This window comes from Myotis lucifugus, unplaced genomic scaffold (genome assembly GCF_000147115.1).
Source record: "Myotis lucifugus unplaced genomic scaffold, Myoluc2.0 scaffold_1948, whole genome shotgun sequence".
NCBI classification, from domain to species: Eukaryota; Metazoa; Chordata; class Mammalia; order Chiroptera; family Vespertilionidae; genus Myotis; species Myotis lucifugus.
Window position 1 is genome coordinate 1 of NW_005872996.1, and position 19,210 is coordinate 19,210.

At 46.3% G+C, this 19,210-nt stretch overlaps 1 protein-coding gene, 1 non-coding gene and 1 pseudogene across 2 annotated transcripts; 2 read left to right on the plus strand and 1 right to left on the minus strand.

Annotated features, from left to right (window-relative positions):
* Positions 1 to 574: 574 nt before the first annotated feature.
* On the plus strand, positions 575 to 14,810 carry LOC102441411 (V-set and transmembrane domain-containing protein 1). The gene is made up of 10 exons (XM_014450290.2): positions 575 to 599; positions 1,165 to 1,203; positions 3,118 to 3,402; positions 5,248 to 5,532; positions 7,514 to 7,552; positions 12,061 to 12,153; positions 12,258 to 12,285; positions 12,766 to 12,803; positions 12,914 to 12,951; positions 14,571 to 14,810. Exons 1-10 carry the CDS (start codon positions 575 to 577, stop codon positions 14,694 to 14,696), a joined length of 996 nt encoding a protein of 331 aa, XP_014305776.1. The 3' UTR covers positions 14,697 to 14,810.
* LOC102441106 lies at positions 1,304 to 1,946 on the minus strand (annotated as a pseudogene).
* Positions 6,266 to 6,372, plus strand: LOC111824519. Its single transcript, XR_002827611.1, has one exon. It is a non-coding gene; the product is annotated as a U6 spliceosomal RNA (small nuclear RNA).
* Positions 14,811 to 19,210: the final 4,400 nt, after the last annotated feature.

The window sequence follows — 19,210 nt, forward strand, 5'->3', positions numbered from 1 at the left end:
TCCTCCCTGGCCTGGGCCCTTGGTGGGGGGCTCGTGGAGGAGGCAACCAATCCATGTGTTTCTCTCACATGGATATTTCTCTCTGTCTTTCCCTCTCTCTTCTACTCTCAATCAATGAAAAAATATCCTTGGGTGAGGATTAACAAAAAATAAAGAAGAAAATTTCCTATCCTCAGCCTGATTTTAATCGTCTTCAACTTGAACATGATGCAGACAGACCACAGCCTGCAAAAAGGACGACCTGGATAACCTGGGGTTGGGCCCAGAGGAGCTCTCAACTTTGAATCAACAGCTCCACCTCCCTGAGCCCCAGCTCCTCCTTGGTGAGGAGAGGATACCAGGACTTATCTGCCCCAGTTCCTTCCTCCTTCTGGGCACAGCCCTTCCCTGTGGGGTAATACTTCTCCCCCACACACTTGAACTTCAGAGGTGGCTGTAGACACCATTCCCCGGGCCTTCAGCTGCAGGGCAGAATCGCTGGGCAGTCAGAGACTGACTCATCCTCCCCATATTCAGTTCCTGTACCACAAACTCGCTCCGTGTGATTGAGGAAGAAAACCCTCTCTGACACGCCATGGTAAAAATAACCATTGCGGCATGTAAGTGTAAGGATAAACATTGCAATCCCAGAAAATCTGAGAGAAAAATGTAGGTCAGTGTTCAAGGATTTCTAGATGGTGAAAGAAGTCCTAATCGTAAAAGCTTTGTTATAATTCCCAATGCAATCAATCCAAAAGGGTTCCTGGAAGGCTCTCCATAAACATAACTTCTGTTGAAGGACAAAGAATGGGATAAAAATAAAAGGTAAAAACAAACAAACAAAAACACAGGGAAATACTTGCAAGGGACACAGCAGATCCTTAACAAATTAGTCAAACCTGGCTGACGTGGCTCAGTGGTTGAACCAAGAGGTCATGGTTCGATTCCTGGCCAGGGCACATGCCCGGGTTGCAGGCTTGGTCCCCAGTGGGGGGCTTGCAGGAGGCAGCTGATCAGTGATTCTATCTCATCATTGATGTTTCTATCTCTCTCTCCCTCTCCCTTCCTCTCTGAAATCAATAAATATACATATATATACATTTTTTTAAATTAGTCAAGCATTCTCTGCCTCATTTGTACTCCAAGACAAGCACATCATTTGTCTCATGAGGTTTTCTCTTCCAGGGCTCTGTCTGGGTTATGATGATGATGAGCACAAGAATGGTGAGTTGTCTTTCACATAAACTCTGTTTTTATATCCCGAGTCTCATGATTTTTTTTTTTTATTGTACATCTGTATAGTTTCACAAACAAGTGTGACAAATCATTCGGCATCTCGGTGTTTCTATAGCTGGACGACTTAGATCTTATTCATCAGCCCGCTGAACTGTTCCTTTTTCAGAAACATAGATACCACCCAAAACCTTTCTGATATCCTTGTTTTTGACTGTCGTGGCTTGCTGGATCAAAGCAGCTGAATTCGACACAAGTTCAATGTCATTTCCTTCAAGAATCAACTCACCCTTCTGGGCTTGAGATGCGGGACAAGCAATGCCTGACCTCATCCGACCTCTGCAGATGTATTTTTCACCCAAGAAACTTCTAATTTCAACAAGAGAACCGTTCTCCTGAATAAGGACGCTGATGGGGAAGTGAGCGTACACAGACCTCATCTTGAAACGGAAGCCCGGTGTAACACCCTTGATCCTATTCTGTGCGTGACCGCAGATAGGGCGAACTGTGGCCAGTTCCTGTCTGTTCCCCCGCCATTTGTCAACCCGGAGCCTCTTCTTTTTCTTCCCAAGGAGACTGGGCTCTTCATGGATGTGGTTGAAGTCCCTCCGCAGGGTGCCTCCGGGGCCCTTCACAATAACTGTGCGTCCCTCCAGCGTGATGTCCACATTTTCTGGGATGTCCACAGTCTGATTGCTGAGAACGGTCTTCATCCTCGCAGTAGATGCGGCAAAGAGCTCACGATTTAAAAAAAATTTTTTTTCAATTACAGTTGACATATAATATTACATTAGTTTCAGGTGTACAGCATAGTAATTAGACATTTATATACCTTAGGAAGTGACCCCCCCACCACCCAATAAGTCTAGTCCCCACCTGGTGCCATCTATAGTTATTACAGTACTAGAGGCCCGGTGCATGAAATTCGTGCACGGCGGGGGAGGGGTGTCCCTCAGCCTGGCCTGCACCCTCTCCAATCCGGGACCCCTTGGGGGACATCCCTCTTGCAATCCAGGACCACTGGCTCCTAACCATTCACCTGCCTGCCTGCCTGATCGCCCCTAACCGCTTGCTGGGGGGCGGGGCCAGCCCGGCAAGGGGCCGTGGTGGTTCTGGTCTAACGATCGTTATGGTTGTGACGCCGTTACAGTCTCTGGCCTTTTATTATATAGGATTATTGACTATATTCCCTGTGCTGTACTCTGCATCCCGGGGACTGTTTTGTGACTGCCAGTTTGTACTTCTTCATCCCTTCATCTTTTTCACCCAGTCCCCCAACACCCTCCCCTCTGACAGCTGTCAGTCTGTTCTCTGAATCTATGAGTTTGTTTCTCTTCTGTGTGTTCATTTATTTTGTCTTTAGATTCTGCATCTAAGTGAAATCCTATGGTATTTGTCTTTCTCTGTCTGCTTATTTCACTTAGCATATACCCTCCAGGTCCACCCATGTTGTTGCAAATGGCAAGTTCTCATTCTTTTTCTTATGGCTGAGGCATATGACCTTTTCCCTTTAATCCTCTGAATTCCAAGAGAGTGTTCATGGTTATCAAGATAAAGAGTCAAGCCCTGGTGTGGCTCCGTTGGTTGTATGTCATCCCTGCACCAAAGGGTCGCTGGTTGGATTCCCAGTCAGGACACCTGCCCAGGTTGTGGGCTCGATCCCCGGTGGGGGGTGTGCAGGAGGCAGCCGATCCATGTTGTGCTCTCACATCGATGTTTCTCTCCTTCTCTCTCTAAGAATCAATGAGCTATTCTTTAAAAAAAAAAAAAAGAAATGAGAGTCAAGTATTGTCTATCCACATGCTGTACACCTGAAATATTGAATCTAAAATATTGAATGTAAACTGTAATTGAAAAATAAAGTTAAAGAGATAAACAGTCTAACTAACTCTGAATTCTTTCCAGACACCCTCCCCAGGCCCTCCCTCCACGCCTCGCCGGGCTCCGTGGTTGGACGCGGTGGTAACGTGACCCTGAAGTGCCAGGGTCGCTTGCAGAACGTGACGTTCATGCTGGGGAAGTGGCAGGACCCTGGGTACAGGCGGGAGCAGAGCTCAGCGGGACTCAATGCGGAATTCCTCCTCACGCACCTGGAGCCTGAACATGCCGGGATGTACTTCTGTGCCTACAAGACCACGGGCTCCCACGGGTGGTCGGAGAAGAGCGAGCACCTGCACCTGCAGGTCACAGGTGAGCAGGCGGCCTCGGCCTTTCTCCTGGGAGCACAGGTTCCTTGTCCTGTGATGGGACCCGGCAGGGAAGAAGGAATCCAGGAAGCAGACAGACAGGTGCCCCCCCTCGAGTGTAGGGAAATGGGAACTGGGTGTGGGGACAAGACTGTCATCTGGGCTCTGAGTGGGTCTCAACGATGTGGATGAGGGACAGTGTTTATTTTTTTTTAATTTATTTTTCAAATATATTTTTACTAGAGGCCCAATGCACGAATTCGTGCAAGAGTAGGCCTTCCTTCCCCCGGCTGCCAGCACCGGCTTCCCTCTGGCACCCGGGACCCAGGCTCCCCTTGTAGCCCGGGCTTCGTCCAGAAGGTCGTCCGGAAGGACGTCCGGTCTAATTAGCATATTTCTCTCTGATTTCAGAGAGAAAGGGGGAGGGAGAGAGAGAGAGAGGCGTCAATGATGAGGTAGAATCATTGATTGGCTGCCTCCTGCACACCCACACGGGATGAGCCCACAATCTGGGCATTATGCCCGGACTGGAATCAAACCTTGACTTCTTAGTTCAGTGATGGCGAACCTTTTGAGCTCGGCGTGTCAGCATTTTGAAAAACCCTAACTTAACTCTGGTGCCGTGTCACATACGGAAATTTTTTGATATTTGCAACCATAGTAAAACAAAGACGTATATTTTTGATAATTATTTTATATATTTAAATGCCATTTAACAAAGAAAAATCAACCAAAAAAATGAGTTCGCGTGTCACCTCTGACACCCGTGTCATAGGTTCGCCATCACTCTCCTAGTTCATAGGCTGACGCTCAACCACTGAGCCACGCTGGCCGGGCCAGGGTCTGCCTTCTTTCATGTCCTTGCAAAGATGAGCCCCAAACGCTGACCTTCAAATAGGTCCTGTCCTTGGTCTGGGCTCTGGGCTGCCTTATCTCCAGGTCCTGTCCTCCCTCAGTTTCCAAGACTCTGTGAGGAAATCTCTTCTTTATAGTGAGTGGCTATTAAACAGCTGTGATTCTGTTTCTCTTATGTGCCCCTCCCCTATCAGGATCACCTCTAAACTCTCCCTCCTTCAACATAAAGCCTGAGATGACACCAGGTCACCGTATGGCACTCCGATCCCATTCGACAGAACTGAATGTATTATTATTTTTTTAATATATTTTATTGAATTTCCACAGAGAGGAAGGGAGAGGGATAGAGAGCTAGAAACATCGATGAGAAAGAAACATCGATCAGCCGCCTCCTGCACACTCCCACTGGGGATGTGCCTGCAACCAAGGCACATGCCCTTGACCAGAATTGAACCTGGGACCCTTCAGTCTGCAGGCCGACGCTCCATCCACTGAGCCAAACCGGCCAGGGCTGAATGTATTATTTTTGCTCTGATGAAAATAGGAATCCCAGAACCATTATAAATTGAAAAATAAATTTTAAAAAATCAAACTGAGCATTATGGCGGCAAAAGACATCCCTTATTTTTGTCCCTCCCTTCAACAACAAATATTCAGCATCCATTAACAAATAGAAGTATTTCCCGTGCACCAAAGGGTCGCCGGTTCAATTCCCAGTCAGGACACCTGCCCAGGTTGTGGGTTCGATCCCCAGTGGGGGGTGTGCAGGAGGCAGCTGATCCATGTTGTGCTCTCACATCAATGTTTCTCTCCTTCTCCCTCTAAGAATCAATGAGCTATTCTTTAAAAAAAAATGAGAGTCAAGTAAAATATATGATTGTCTATCCACATGCTATACACCTGAAATATTGAATCTAAAATATTGAATGTAAACTGTAATTGAAAAATAAAATTAAAGAGATAAACAGTCTAACTAACTCTGAATTCTTTCCAGACACCCTCCCCAGGCCCTCCCTCCACGCCTCGCCGGGCTCCGTGGTTGCACGCGGTGGTAACGTGACCCTGAAGTGCCAGGGTCACTTGCAGAACGTGACGTTCATGCTGGGGAAGTGGCAGGACCCTGGGTACAGGCGGGAGCAGAGCTCAGCGGGACTCGATGCTGAATTCCTCCTCACGCACCTGGAGCCTGAACATGCCGGGATGTACTTCTGTGCCTACAAGACCACAGGCTCCCACGGGTGGTCGGAGAAGAGCGAGCACCTGCACCTTCAGGTCACAGGTGAGCAGGCGGCCTCGGGCCTTTCTCCTTTGAGCACATGTTCCTTGTCCTGTGATGGGACCTGGCAGGGAAGAAGGAATCCAGGAAACAGACAGGTCCACACCTCGAGTGTAGGGAAATGGGAACTGGGTGTGGGGACAAGACTATCCTCAGGGCTCTGAGTGGGTCTCAACAATGTGGATGTGGGGCAGTGTTTTATTTATTTTTTAATGTTTAGTTATTTATTTGAGAGAGAGATGGGGAGAAACGTTGATTTGTTGTTCCACTTATTTATGCATTCATTGGTTGATTTTTTTTTTACAGTTACTCTAATTTTAAAAGAATAGTTTATTCTTTAAAATATTAGAGAGAAAGGAAGAGGGAGAAAGAGAGAGAGGAAGAGAGAGAGAGAAACATTAATGTGAGAACTGCCTCCTGCACGCCCCCTACGAGAGATCAAGTCTACAACCCGGGCATGTGCCCTTGACTAGGAATTGAACCAGCAACCTCCGGGTACATGGAACGAGGCCCAACCAACGGAGCCACACTGGCCAGGGCCATTGGCTGATTCTTGCATGTGCCCTGACTAGGGATTGAACGTGCAACCTTAGTGTACCCAGACGACGCTCTGATCAACTGAGCTATCTGGCCAGGGCGGCGGGACAGTGTTTTAGAATAGAGGTATTAATAGAAAACTTGAGGTGCCGCAAGGCCAAAGGATCAAGAGATGATTGTCATTGAAGAGATAGTTTGGGTGCTCGCTTCGGCAGCACATATACTAAAATTGGAACGATACAGAGAAGATTAGCATGGCCCCTGCGCAAGGATGACATGCAAATTCGTGAAGGGTAAAAAAGAAGAAAAAAAGAGGTAGTTTGGTGCAGTTCACAAGAGGCCATGCAGGGCCACGTGGGGAAGCACTAGTCAGCCAAAAATTGTGAGACCTAATCGTTAAATTAAGTAAAGTTGCAAGATATAAAATCAACATACAGAAATCAGTTTTATTTCTATACACTAACAACAAAATATCTGAAAAAGACTTAAAGAAAGCAATCACATTCACAATAGCATAAAAAACAATAAAATACTTAGAAATAAATTTAACCAAGGGGGTGAAATATCTGTACAGTGAAAACAACAGGACTCTAATGAAATTAAGACACAAAGAAATGGAAAGATATACCATGTTCATGAATAAAAAGAATTAATATTGGTAAAATATCCATATTACCCAAAGCCATCTATGGATTTGATGCCATCTCTATTAAAATACCAACAACATTTCTCACAGAAATAGAACAATCCTAAAATTGGCATGAAACAGACAGCAGACCCTAAATAGCCAAAGCATCCTGAGAAAGAACAAAGTTGGAGGTATCACACTCCCTAATTTTACTTTTTTCATTTTTTTAAATATATTTTTATTGATTTCAGAGGGGAAAGGAGAGGGAGAGAGAGATTGAAACATCAATGATGAGTTTCAGTTGGTTACAACATCGTCCCGATATGACAAGGTTGCGGTTTGATCCCCAGTCAGGGCACCAATGAACGCGTAGATGGGTGAACAACAAATCGATGTTCCTCTCTCTCTCTCTCTAAAAATCAATCAATAAAAATTAAACTAATAATCATATCAAACTCCAGGAGTAGTAAGAGTAATACTGCCGAAACCGGTTTGGCTCGGTGGATAGAGCATCGCCCTGCAGACTGAAGGGTCCCAGGTTCGATTCCGGTCAAGGGCATGTACCTGGGTTGCGGGCACGTCCCCGGTGGGGGATGTGCAGGAGGCAGCTGATCGATGTTTCTAGCTCTCTATCCCTCTCCCTTCCTCTCTGTAAAAAATCAACAAAATATATTTTTTTAAAAAAAGAGTAATACTGACCCTCATTTGGAGGCCCAGTAAGATTCTCTTCTCTACTTCCGGGTTTATAGAACATGAGCACTTATACCCCTGAGATCACCATGTCATCATTATGACTGCGTTTTGCATCCTGTTTTCTAGATAACCATGACAGACTTGGAGCTTCCTCAGCAAAAACAGGTAAGATAATTAGAGATTTTTTTTTTTACTGATAATACCTACCTCACGAGGCAGGGGATCCCTCTTGATTGAAAGGCACAAGGGGGAATCTTAACACCCACTTTCTCATGCTTTGGGAGGAACTACTGCGTTTGGAGGGAGATGGCTTCTGAGCCGCTCCTGAAAATCCTGGTGACTAAAAACATCATGAGGTGCATGGCCTGCCGTCCTATATAATAAAAGGCTAATATGCAAATGGTCCCCTCAGCCGGGAGTTCGACCAGGGGGTGGGGCCGGCCAACCGCCCAAGGTCCCTCCCCCCCACACTGGCCCCACCCCTGATCAGACCCCAGCCGGCCAGACTCCACCTGTGCATGAATTCGTGCACTGGGCCTCTAGTCTTTCATAATAAAAACCCTGGTGGAGTTTTGTGAAGCCTGGGGGTGAGTTTGTATGACTGGCTTGGGGGCCGGGACCAGGACCCAAAGAGATCAGGTACTTGGCGATATGTATGATCAAGGTCTCAATACGACTTTAAAGTTCTCAGCAATAGGTGAATATTAAATTCTTTTTCTCTGATGTTGCTTTTCCATGAAGAATTGCCTAAGGTTCTGTCCTCAGAGATGCTTATAAAAATTAGGGCTTTGGGTAGTTTTACTGATGGACTGATTTTTAAAAAGGAAGGGAGAGGGAGAGAAACATCAGTTTGTTGTTCCATTGATGTATTCATTGGTTGATTCTTTTTTTAAAATATATTTTTATTGATTTCAAAGAGGAAGGGAGGAGGAGAGAAAGATAGAAACATCAATGATGAGAGAGAATCATGGATCGGCTGCCTCCTGCACACCCCCTACTGGGGATTGAGCCCGTAACCCGGGCATGTGCCCTTGACCCGAATTAAACCTGGGAGCCTTCAGTCCATAGGCCGGCGCTCTATCCACTGAGCCAAACAGGCTAGGGCACATTGGTTGATTCTTGTATGTGCCCTGACCAGGGATTGAACCTGCAACGTTGGTGTATGGGGACAGTGCTCTCACCAGCTGAGCTATCTGGCCAGGTCTTGGGCTTTCGTGTGCAAGCGTCCCAGTTCCTGCTTCAGCTAAGTTCTACCCACGAGTAGGCTTGCTGGGATGTGTGGTAACTCTGTGTTTAACTGTTGGAGGACCTGCCAGGCTGTTGGCCAAAGTGGCTGCACCATTTTACCTTCCTGCCATGTACGTGGCTCCCTCTATCTCCACATCCTTGCCAACCTTCGTTCATTTCCTTTCCTTGTATTATAGCCACCCAAGTGGGTGTGCAAGTCATTTCTTAAAATGTACTTCCTGAGTTCATCCTTAAGCCACCACAGTTCTTTTTATTCCTTTTTTTCCCTATCTATAATAATGGAAAGTTAGAATTTTATTTATCTACTTACTTATCCTCACCCGAGGATGTTTTTCCATTGATTTTTATTTATTTAATATATTTTTATTGATATAGAGCAGTGATGGCGAACCTATGACACGCGTGTCAGAGGTGACACGCGAACTCATTTTTTTGGTTGATTTTTCTTTGTTAAATGGCATTTAAATATATAAAAAATACGTCTTTGTTTTACTATGGTTGCAAATATCAAAAAATTTCTATATGTGACACGGCACCAGAGTTAAGTTAGGGTTTTTCAAAATGCTGACAGGCCGAGCTCAAAAGGTTCGCCATCACTGATATAGAGGAAGGGAGAGGAAGAGAGAGAAACATCAATGATGAGAGAGAATCATTGATCGGCTGCCTCCTGCATGATGCCCACTGGGGATTAAGACTGCAACCCAGGCATGTGCCCTTGACCGGAATGGAACCCAGGACCTTTCAGTCCGCAGGCCGATGCTCTATCCACTGAGCCAAACCGGCCAGGACTCCATTGATTTTTAGAGAGAGTGGAAGAGAGAGAGGAAAAGACAGAGAGAAACATCGATATGAGAGACACACATCGATTGATTGCCTCGTGCACACGCCCTGAGCAGGGCCCAGGCCAGGGAGGAGCCTGCAACCCAGGTACGTGCCCTTGACCGGAATCAAACCTGGAACTCTTCAGTCTCCAGGCTGATGCTCTATCCACTGAGCCACACCGGCTAGGGCTGAACCACCACAATTCTAAACAGAATGACAGATCTCTAAGCACAGATATGTTGCCCATAGCCTGGATATGCATGCCTGGAAGCTGCCGGAAGGGGCCCTGAGCTCCCATTCCGTGCAGACTGGTAAGGAATTTCACCACGTAACTGGGGCACAAGGCCAGGCTTTCTCTCTGGGACCTGTCACTTATTTCGGGTGCCTGTGCCAGAGTGTAGCCCGTTGCTCCGTCACTTCCTCCAGGCCGGCAGCGTAGACTCTGTCACTAACTTTGGCTGTTGGTAAACAGACGTGTGAAACTTGACCAGGATGTGTGGACATCTCAGGGCACACCCGGCTCATCGGGTTGTGGGGCCCGAGGGAGGGGACAGTTTTGCAAGAAGCTGCTTCTCATTTCTAGCACGTTGCTAAGGGAGAGAGACTGCAGGCTGCATGGGGGAGAGAAGTAAAAGTGGAGCAGGGCTGATGTTTCTCTGCTTCCACCCAGGGCCCAGGAACAGCTGTTCCTGTCCGTGTGCGTCTGGCCACGCAGATGCCCTGGTAGAATCGTTGCTTTTGAGGGTCTCTTGGATTCAGTGCCACCAGAAGCCAACTCTTAAATATTATGGCAAAAGTGATACTGGAAAGGAGTGGGGAAGGGGGATTTGGAGGGAAAGAGACTAAACAACGGTGGGATGTTCCAGTCCCTCTGCTCTGTCTTGCAAGAAAGTACAGGAGAGAGCCCTGGCTGGTTTGGCTAGTGGATAGAGCGTCAGCCTGCAGACTGAAGGGTCCCAGGTTCCATTCAGGTCAAGGGGACATGCTTGGGTTACACGCTCGATCATCAGTGGGGGGCATGCAGGAGGCAGCCAATCCATTATTCTCTCTCATCATTGATGTTTCTATCTCTCCCTTCCTCTCTGAAATCAATAAAATATAATATATATATACTAGAAGCCCGTTGCACGAAGATTCGCGCAATAGGCCTTCCTTCCCCTGGCTGCCGGCACCGGTTTTCCTCTGGCACCCGGGACCCAGGCCTTTAGTCCGGCCGCCGCAGAGAAGCCAAGCCTCTTCAGTCTTCAGTCTTCAGTCTTCACTCCATCCGGAGCCTTCAGTCTTCACTCCGCGCCTGTGTATGCAAATTATCCGCCATCTTTGTTGGGTTAATTTGCATACTCATCTGATTGGGTGGTGGGCGTAGCGGAGTGACACCGATTTGCATTTGCATGTTTCTCTTTTATTAGTGTAGATATATATACACACGAACACTGAGTGGCCAGATTATTATGACCACCACATCAGTACAATGAAGTGAATTAGTTATGCAAATAATAATAATAAAACCTTGAGAGTATTTGCTTAGGAAGTTTTCAATATTCAGTATTTTTGGAAGTGTCAATGAAGTACTGATGGGGTGGTCATAATAATCTGGCCAGTCATATATATTTATATATTTAAATATATGTATATATATTTAAAAATGCTTAAAGCACTGGGACATTCCTACTCTGAAGTGGCAGCTCCACATGTTTTTCTAAAAAGATAAAAAAAATTTTATTTCAGTTGACATATGTTAGTTTCAGGTGCAGTATAGTGGTTAGACATTCATATACCTTACAAAGTGATCATCCTGATAAGTCCAGTGCCCACCTGGCACCATCCACAGTTATCACAATATTATTCACTATATTCCCTATGCTGTACCCCCATGGCTATTCTGTAACTGCCCATCGACTTTTTAAAAAAATATCTTTCTACTGATTTCAAAGAGGAAGGGAGAGAGAGATAGAAACATCCGTGATGAGAGAGAATCATGGATCGGCTGCCTCCTGCACACCCCCTATTGGGGATCAAGCCTGCAACCCAGGCATGTGCCCTTAGACTGGAATCAAACCCGGGACCCTTCAGTCCGCAGGCCGATGCTCTATCCACTGAGCCAAACCGGCTAGGGTCCATCTACTTCTTAACCCCTTCACCTTTTTCATTCAATCCCTCTGGCAACCATCGCTTGTTCTCTGTATCTATGAGCCTATTTCTGTTGTGTTTGTTAATCTGTTTTGTTCTTTAGATTCCACAAAATCAGTGAGATCATATGGTTTTTGTCTTTCTCTGTATGACCCGGCGATTCTACTTCTGGGTATTTATCTGAAGAAATTCCAAAGCGCTCATTTGAGAAGTTACATGCACCCCTATGTTCATTACCGCGACCTTTACAATAGCCAACACGCGGGAGCAACCCAAGTGCCCATCGTTAGACGAGTGGGTAAAAAGCCTGTGGGAACACGCACACCACGGCCTGTGGCTCTGCCGAGAAAAAGAAGGGGATTACGCCAGTGGCGACAGCATGGCGGGCCCAGAGGGCGCTGCGCTGCGTGAAATAAGGCGGCTCCTCTTACCTGTTGTGCTAAACCGGCTCTGACCCGCTCCTGTCCCCCCAGACAGCAGGGTCATCTTCTTCACCGCCTTCAGCTGCCTCGCCATCTTCCTCCTCTTCCCCTCGGTCATCCTCATCTACAGGCGCACTCAGCCCGGTGAGTGAGTTCACAGAAACGCCCGTTGAAACCTCTGGGGACGGGGAGTGAAGAGGGGGAGTCGCTCATCAGATAAATTCCTCCCCCGTGTGTTTATTTTGCAGGCTCATCCCATGAAGAATCCACCAAGAGGTAGATGTACTTGGAAGTCTCACACTCCATCCATCAGAGACCCCATAGCTCATGCCCAGCCCCACCGCGTTCCCCCCTGGCAACTCCCTCTGTGCGTCTGTGCTGTGACCTTCCTCCTCGCCTCTCCAAAACCCTTATCATCCCTCCAGAAATCTCCATATCCCGTACTTTTTTTTATTTACTTATTTTGTGTTAGTCCTCGCCCGAGGATATTTTTCCATTGATTTTTTTAGGGAGAGTGGAAGAGAGAGGGGAAGAGAGAGAGAAAACATCGATGTGAGAGAAACACATCTATTGGTTGCCTCCTGCACGAGCCCGATCAGGGCCCTGGCCGGGGAGGAGCCTGCAACCAAGTGCGTGTGCCCTTGACCTGAATCAGACCCAGGACCCTTTGGTCTGCAGGCCGAGGCTCTAACCACTGAGCCACACCGGCTAGGGCCACATCCCATATTTTAATGTGTGTTTCTCTCTCTCTCTCAGAGCTAGACATTCCATATTTCCCGAGGAGGAGGCCTCAGGTAAGTGATAAGAGAAAAACCAAGGAGAGAGTCGCTAGATAGAAAGATGACGATCGGACTCCTGCCGGCTGAGAACTGAGTCTTTGTGTTTTTTTTTTCCTCGAGTGCAGATCTCCCCAAGCAGGAAAGGGCATCGCTCTCGCTCTCGGTGAGTCCTCCCCGTCGGATTCCCCAGCAGCGCCCTCAGCCCCAGGCTGTCCTGCCTGCTTCCAGGGTCAGCCCGTGCTCTGGCTACAAGGATGCCCCAGCTCACACAGTTAGGAGGCCAGTGAACACCGTGTTTAAAAACATGTGCTTTTTCCTGGCCAGGTGGCTTCGTCGGTGGGAGTGCCGTCCTGTACATCAAAAGGTTGTGGGTTCGATTCCCGATCAGGGCACATACCTGGGTTGCAGAGTTTTTCTTTCTTTTTTAAGCCCTCATCGGTTTGGCTCAGTGGATAGAGCCTCGACCTGCGGACTGAAGGGTCCCAGGTTCAATTCCGGTCAAAGGCATGTACCTTGGTTGTGGGCACATACCCAGTAGGGAGTGTGCAGGAGGCAGCTGATCGATGTTTCTGACTCTCTCTATCCCTCTCCCTTCCTCTCTGTAAAAAATCAATAAAATATATTAAATATATATATTTTTTCTTTATTTTTATATATGTATATTTTTATTGATTTCAGAGAGGAAGGGAGAGGAAGAGAAAGATAGAAACATCAATGATGAGAATCATTGATTGGCCGCCTCCTGCATACCCCCTACTAGGGATTGAGCCTGCAACCCGGGCATGTGCCCTTGACTGGGAATCAAACCTTCAGTCCACAGGCTAACGCTCTATCCACTGAGCCACACCAGCTAGGGTGGTTTTTCTTTTTAATTTATTTAATATATTCTTATTGATTTCCGAGAGGAAGGGAGAGGAAGAGAAAGATAGAAACATCAATGATGAGAGAGAATCATTGATTGGCTGCCTCCTGCACACCCCCTACTAGGGATCTAGCCTGCAACCCGGGCATGGGCCCTTGACTGGGAATCAAAGCCAGGACCCTTCAGTCCGCAAGCCAACGCTCTATCCACTGAGCAACACCAGCCAGGGCGGTTTTTCTTTTTTTTAATCTTTATCGATGAAAGTATTACATATGTCCCCTTGGGTGGCAGGTTTGATCCCCGGTTGGGGCCTGTATGGGAGGCAACCAATCCATGTTTTTCTCTCCCCCTCTCTCTCTTCTTCCCTCCCTCCATCCTTCCTCCCCTCCCTCCCTCCCTCCTTTCCACTCTCTCTAAAAATCTCAATGGAGAAAAAAGTAAAACGCTGCCTGCTGGGACTCTCTGCCAATACAGAAATGGCCGGGAGCTGCGCTGTCCGCGAACACAGCCTCCACCGCGTGTGCCGTCACACATTTGAAAAACACCTCCTCTAGTGTATTTTCAAATTTAATTTAATTTTAATTCATTTACATTTAAGCAGCCCTACATGGCTCAAGGCTACCATATTGGACAGCTCGCTCTAAATGCCCATGTGGCCCAGCCAGTGTGGCTCCATGGTTGAGCAATACCTTATGAACCAGGAGGTCACGGTTCAATTCCCCGCCAGGGCACGGTTCAATTCCCCTGGGTTGGGGGCTCAGTCCCCAGTGTGGGGTGTGCAGGAGGCAGCCGGTCAGTGATTCTCTCTCATCATCGATGTTTCTGTCTCTCTCTTTTCCTGCATCTCTGAAATCAATAAGAATATATAGAGATTTAAAAAGCAATAAATGCCCATGTCTACCCATCTCTTTCCCCCAAAGACTGAAGACCCCCAGGAAGGGACCGGTGCTGATGGAAACAGCAAGACACCGTCCGAGGCAGCGGCAGCTTCTGTCCCGGCCGAGGAGCCCCCGGGGCCTGGTGACTGCGCCACGTTGGACGTGTAGGAGGCTGGCCGGAGCCTGGAGGAAGGGCTTCTCCCCCGGGGAGGAGAGGGTTGGGGTTCAGGTGGCTGAGACGACCGGACATGAATCCGCACCACTCTGTCCTCGGCGCGTAATCCATACTAATAAAATTAAGTTTTTGGTTTGTTGTTTTTTTTCAAATATGCTTCTATTTATTTTATTTTTTATTTTATTTTATTATTTTTTAATCCTCACCCGAAAATATTTTTCTATTGATTTTCAGAGAGAGTGGAAGAGAGAGGGAAAGACAGAGAGAAGCATGGATGTGAGAGAAACACATCGATTGGTTGCCTCCTGCAGGGGCCCTGGCTGGGGAGGAGCCTGCAACTGAGGTACATGCCCTTGACCCGAATCGAACCCTGGACCCTTCGGTCCCCAGGCCAACGCTCTAGCCACTGAGCCAAACCGGGTAAGGCTATTGATTTTATTTTATTTTATTAATTTAATTTTATTGTTTAAAGTAGTACAAATAGTAGTACATATTGGGCTATCGATTTTAGAGAGAGAGGAAGGGAGAGGAATGGAAAAGGAGAGAAACATCGATGAGAGAGAAACTTCGATTGGCTGCCTCCACATGCCCCCTACTGGGGATCCAGCCCACAACCAGGGCATGAGCCTGGAACAGAACCTGTGACCTCTTGGTGCATGGGACAAGGCTCAACCAGCGGAGCCACACCAGCCAGGCAAAATGTAAGTTTTTTCTTATTGTTGTCACTCCTCCCAGAAGTTACTGGCCCTGGCCGGGTGTCTCAGTTCATTGGGGCATCTTCCCAGACACCAAAAGGTTGCAGGTTCATCCCCAATCAGAGCACATGCAGGAGGCAACCGATTGGTATTTCTCTCTCACATTGATGTCTGTCTGTCTCTCTGTGTCTCTCTCTCTCTCTCTCTCTCCCCACACCCCTCTAGAAACATATCCTCAGGTGAAAATTAAAAAAAAAAATTCCTGGATGAGTTTTCCTAAAATCTGGAGCGGCTTTAGCATGGTTTGACTTAAAACATAGGCTACAAATACATCCTATGTAAACGGGTTAGTGGTACTCATAATATTCATTTAGTCCAGTGGTTCTCAACCTTCTGGCCCTTTAAATACAGTTCCTCATGTTGTGACCCAACCATAAAATTATTTTCGTTGCTCCTTCATCACTGTCATGTTGCTACTGTTATGAATCGTCATGTAAATATCTGATATGCAGGATGGTCTTAGGCGACCCCTGTGAAAGGGCCGTTCGACCTCCAAAGGGGTCTCAACCCACAGGTTGAGAACCGCTGATTTCGGGAGTTGTGGGCCACACCCCACAACTAGGAAATGGTCCCCCAGAGGAGCCTGCGTGGCTGCGGCCAGGTGATGCGATCCCTAGACACAGGGATTTGGAGGAGAAGCACAGAACATAAGCCACGAAGGCAGGCACTCAGTGATGAGCTGACAGCATCCCTTATGTAATAGATCCATGTTTCTCTCTCTCTCCCCCTCCCTCTCCCGTCTTCTCTCTCTAAAATCAGTAAAAGCATGTCCTTGGGTGCGGATTAAAAAAAACAATAAACCCTGACCGGTTTGGCTCAGTGGATAGAGCATCCGCCTGCGGACTGAAGGGTCCCAAGTTCGATTCCGGTCAAGGGCATGTACCTTGGGTGCAGGCACATCCCCAGTGGGGAGTGTGCAAGAGGCAGCTGATGGATGTTTCTCTCTCATCGATGTTTCTAACTCTCTATTCCTCTCCCTTCCTCTCTGTAAAAAAATTTAATAAAATATATTTTTTAAATAAAAATAAATAAATAAGAAAGAGAGGAAGGGAGAGGGGGAGCGATAGAAGCATTGACTGCCTCCTGCAGGCCCCACACTGGGGATCGAGTCCACAACCCGGGCATGTGCCCTGACCAGGAATCGAACTGTGACCTCCTGGTTCATAGGTCAATGCTCAACCACTGAGCCACACCAGCCAGGCTGAACTATGACCATTTCTATTTTATCTACCTCACCTTCCATTACTGTGCAGACACTTGGCTAGAAATGACAAAGTTGGGAAAAACCTACCATAACTTAAAAGTAAATGATGCCCTAATGGACCTAAATAGACACTTTTCGAAAGAGGACATACATAAAGCCGAGAGACATATGAAAACATGCTCAAAGTCACTAATCATCCGAGAGATGCAAATCAAAACGACAATGCGGTACCATCTCACACCTGTCAGAATGGCCATCATCAACAAATCAACAAACAACAAGTGTTGGAGAGGATGTGGAGAAAAGGGAACCCTCCTGCACTGCTGGTGGGAATGCAGACCGTTGCAGCCACTATGGAAGACAGTATGGAATTTCCTCAAAAAACTAAAAATGGAACTCCCATTTGACCCAGTGATCCCACTTCTAGGAATATATCCCAAGAAACCAGAAACACCAATCAGAAAGGATATATGCACCCCTATGTTCATAGCAGCACAAGTCACCATAGCTAAGATCTGGAAACAGCCTAAGTGCCCATCAGCAGATGAATGGATTAGAAAACTGTGGTACATCTACACAATGGAATACTATGCAGCTGTAAAAAGGAAAGAACTCCTACCATTTGCAACAGCATGGATGGAGCTGGAGAGCATTATGCTAAGTGAAATAAGTCAGTCAGAGAAAGATAAATATCACATGCTCTCACTCATTTGTGGATTATAATGAACAACATAAACCGATGGACAAAAACGGATGTAGAGACAGAGAAGCATCGATCAGATGCTCAAAACCCAGAGGGAAGGCAGGGGAGGGTGGGGGTGAGGAGGAGAGATCAACCAAAGGACTTGTATGAATGCATATAAGCACAAGTGATGGATGTGGACAACAGGGGGTGGGGTGAGGGCAGGATTGGGGGGGATGAGGGGACATTGGGGGGATAAGGACACATTTGTAATATCTTATTCAATAAAGGGGAAAAAGGGGAAAAAATAAATCTACTGTAGGGGGATAAAGACACATTTTGTAATACCTTAATCAATAAAAAAATTTAAAAATAAATAAATAAATCTACTTATAAAATAAAGATATCCAACTCATGTGAAAATGATGGGTGACTCACAAAATGTATCTCAATGAGATTATTCAATGTCATTGGAATATCAGGTATCTATCAAGAACATAATCATTGCCAAAACCGGTTTGGCTCAGTGGATAGAGCATCGGCCTGCGGACTGAAGGGTCCCAGGTTCGATTCCGGTCAAGGGCATGTACCTGGGTTGCGGGCACATCCCCCGTGGGAGATGTGCAGGAGGCAGCTGGTCGATGTTTCTCTCTCATCGATGTTTCTAACTCTCTATCTCTCTCTCCCTTCCTCTCTGTAAAAAATCAATAAAATATATTTTAAAAAAAAGAACATAATCATAGAGAAAGAAAACATAACTAGAGTTGATAATCAAAATAATAAGGGATATATGTAGCAGAAAAAAATAGGAACAAAATATGGTCAGGATATATGAGAAGAAACTATATGTGAAGACAAATTCAATTTCACTGACCAGGAATTCTCAGAATGGGATATGTGGAAACTTTTAAGCACATACTTATAGATTTATTGTGTTATTTTGGGTTTAGGTTTCCAAATATTCACCATATTTTTATGCATCAAATTATCTATAAAGCTACTATTTTTTCATCAAAGTAATTCACTGTATAACAATGTAAATAATTTTGTCATAATTTAAAAAAAATTCAGTGCAATGCAACTGAATCATTGATTTATGATATTCTCAGTCACCTAATAAAACCTGCTCCTGCAAGTCAAAATCATAATCTTTATCAAAGTAACTAAAAACTTGTTTAGGATAAGGTTTAATAAATTACAGGGAGCTCAACTGTCTGACAAAACCATACCAAAGTTCATTCAATGCGTAGGAGTTTGGCTATAGAGAGCTTGCATATATGTATAACCAATGGACACAGACAGTAGGGGGGCCAGGGCATGTGCTGGGGGGTAGGAGCGGCTGGAGAGAGACCAATGGGGGAAAAAGGAGACATATGTAATACTTTCAACAATAAAGAATTTTTTTAAAAGGCTATAAAGAGCTACTTTGGATTGAGGAATAAAATGTTCTATCAAAAAAAAAAAAAAGTGAATGATGCCCTAACTGGTTTGGCTCAGTGGATAGGGCGTCAGCCTGGGGACTGAAAGGTCCCAGGTTCGATTCCGGTCAAAGGCATGTACCTTGGTTGCGGGCTCATCCCCAGTAAGGGGTGTGCTAGAGGCAGCTGATGGATGCTTCTCTCTCATCGATGTTTCTGACTCTCTGTCCCTCTCCCTTCCTCTCTGTAAAAAAAAAAATCAATAAAATATATTTTTAAATAATAATAAATAAATGAATAAAAGGAAGTGACCCCTGGCCGGTGTGGCTCAGTTAGTTGGAGCGTCCTCTCGCGCACCAAGGTCTCTGGTTTGATTGCTGGTCAGGGCACGCCCCCGGCTCTGTGTTTCAGTCGGAGTTGGAGCTTGTGTAGGAGGCAACCAATCGAT